The 530-nt window shown below is 72.1% G+C and overlaps 1 protein-coding gene across 4 annotated transcripts in view; it reads left to right on the top strand.

Moving 5' to 3' along the window:
* Nucleotides 1–530, top strand: part of PPM1D (protein phosphatase, Mg2+/Mn2+ dependent 1D) — a 33578-nt gene that overhangs the window by 7972 nt on the left and 25076 nt on the right. Inside the window, exon 1 of one of the 4 annotated variants that reach the window (XM_014960650.1) lies at nt 7–220. The exons of the other annotated variants lie outside the window; for them this stretch is intronic. Coding sequence (XP_014816136.1) covers nt 205–220 — 16 coding nt within the window. The 5' untranslated portion in view covers nt 7–204. Of the gene's footprint in view, nt 1–6; nt 221–530 lie in introns of those variants that run through there. 4 annotated transcript variants of the gene reach the window in all.

Below are 530 nucleotides of genomic sequence, written 5' to 3'. Positions count from 1 at the left end.
CCCCCCGGCTCGGGCTCCGGCCGGCGGCCGCGCCGCTCCGTGGCCTTCTTCGCCGTGTGCGACGGGCACGGCGGCCGGGAGGCGGCCCAGTTCGCCCGGGAGAACCTGTGGGGTTTCATCAAGAAGCAGAAGGGCTTCGGTTCGGCCGAGCCGGCCGAGGTGTGCGCGGCCCTGCGCAAGGGCTTCATCGCTTGCCACCGGGCCATGTGGAAGAAGCTGCGTAAGTTAGAGGCGATTGGCGCCTTCCAGCCGCCCCCGCTCCGCCGGGTCCCCCCGTCCCTTCCCGCCTCCGTCCCCGCCGGCCGAGCAGGTAACGCGGCCTTTCCGCCGCGCCCGGCCGTGCCTCTCCCTCGGGTTCCTCTTCTCCTTTCTGCGGGGCCCTGCAGTGAGAACTAAGGGGACGGCAGAGCCCTCTGCCCACCTACCCACCCCCCATGTCACCCCCAGGCGCCGGTGGGTCCCGTTCCCCCTTTGCCGGTGTCCCCCGAGCGTGGGACGTCCCGCTTTTAGCCGCCTTTTTCTGCCCCCCC

The sequence above is a fragment of the Calidris pugnax genome, unplaced genomic scaffold (genome assembly GCF_001431845.1).
Source record: "Calidris pugnax isolate Ruff unplaced genomic scaffold, ASM143184v1 scaffold45, whole genome shotgun sequence".
Taxonomy (NCBI): Eukaryota; Metazoa; Chordata; class Aves; order Charadriiformes; family Scolopacidae; genus Calidris; species Calidris pugnax.
This window is presented reverse-complemented; position numbering and strand designations above follow the sequence as displayed.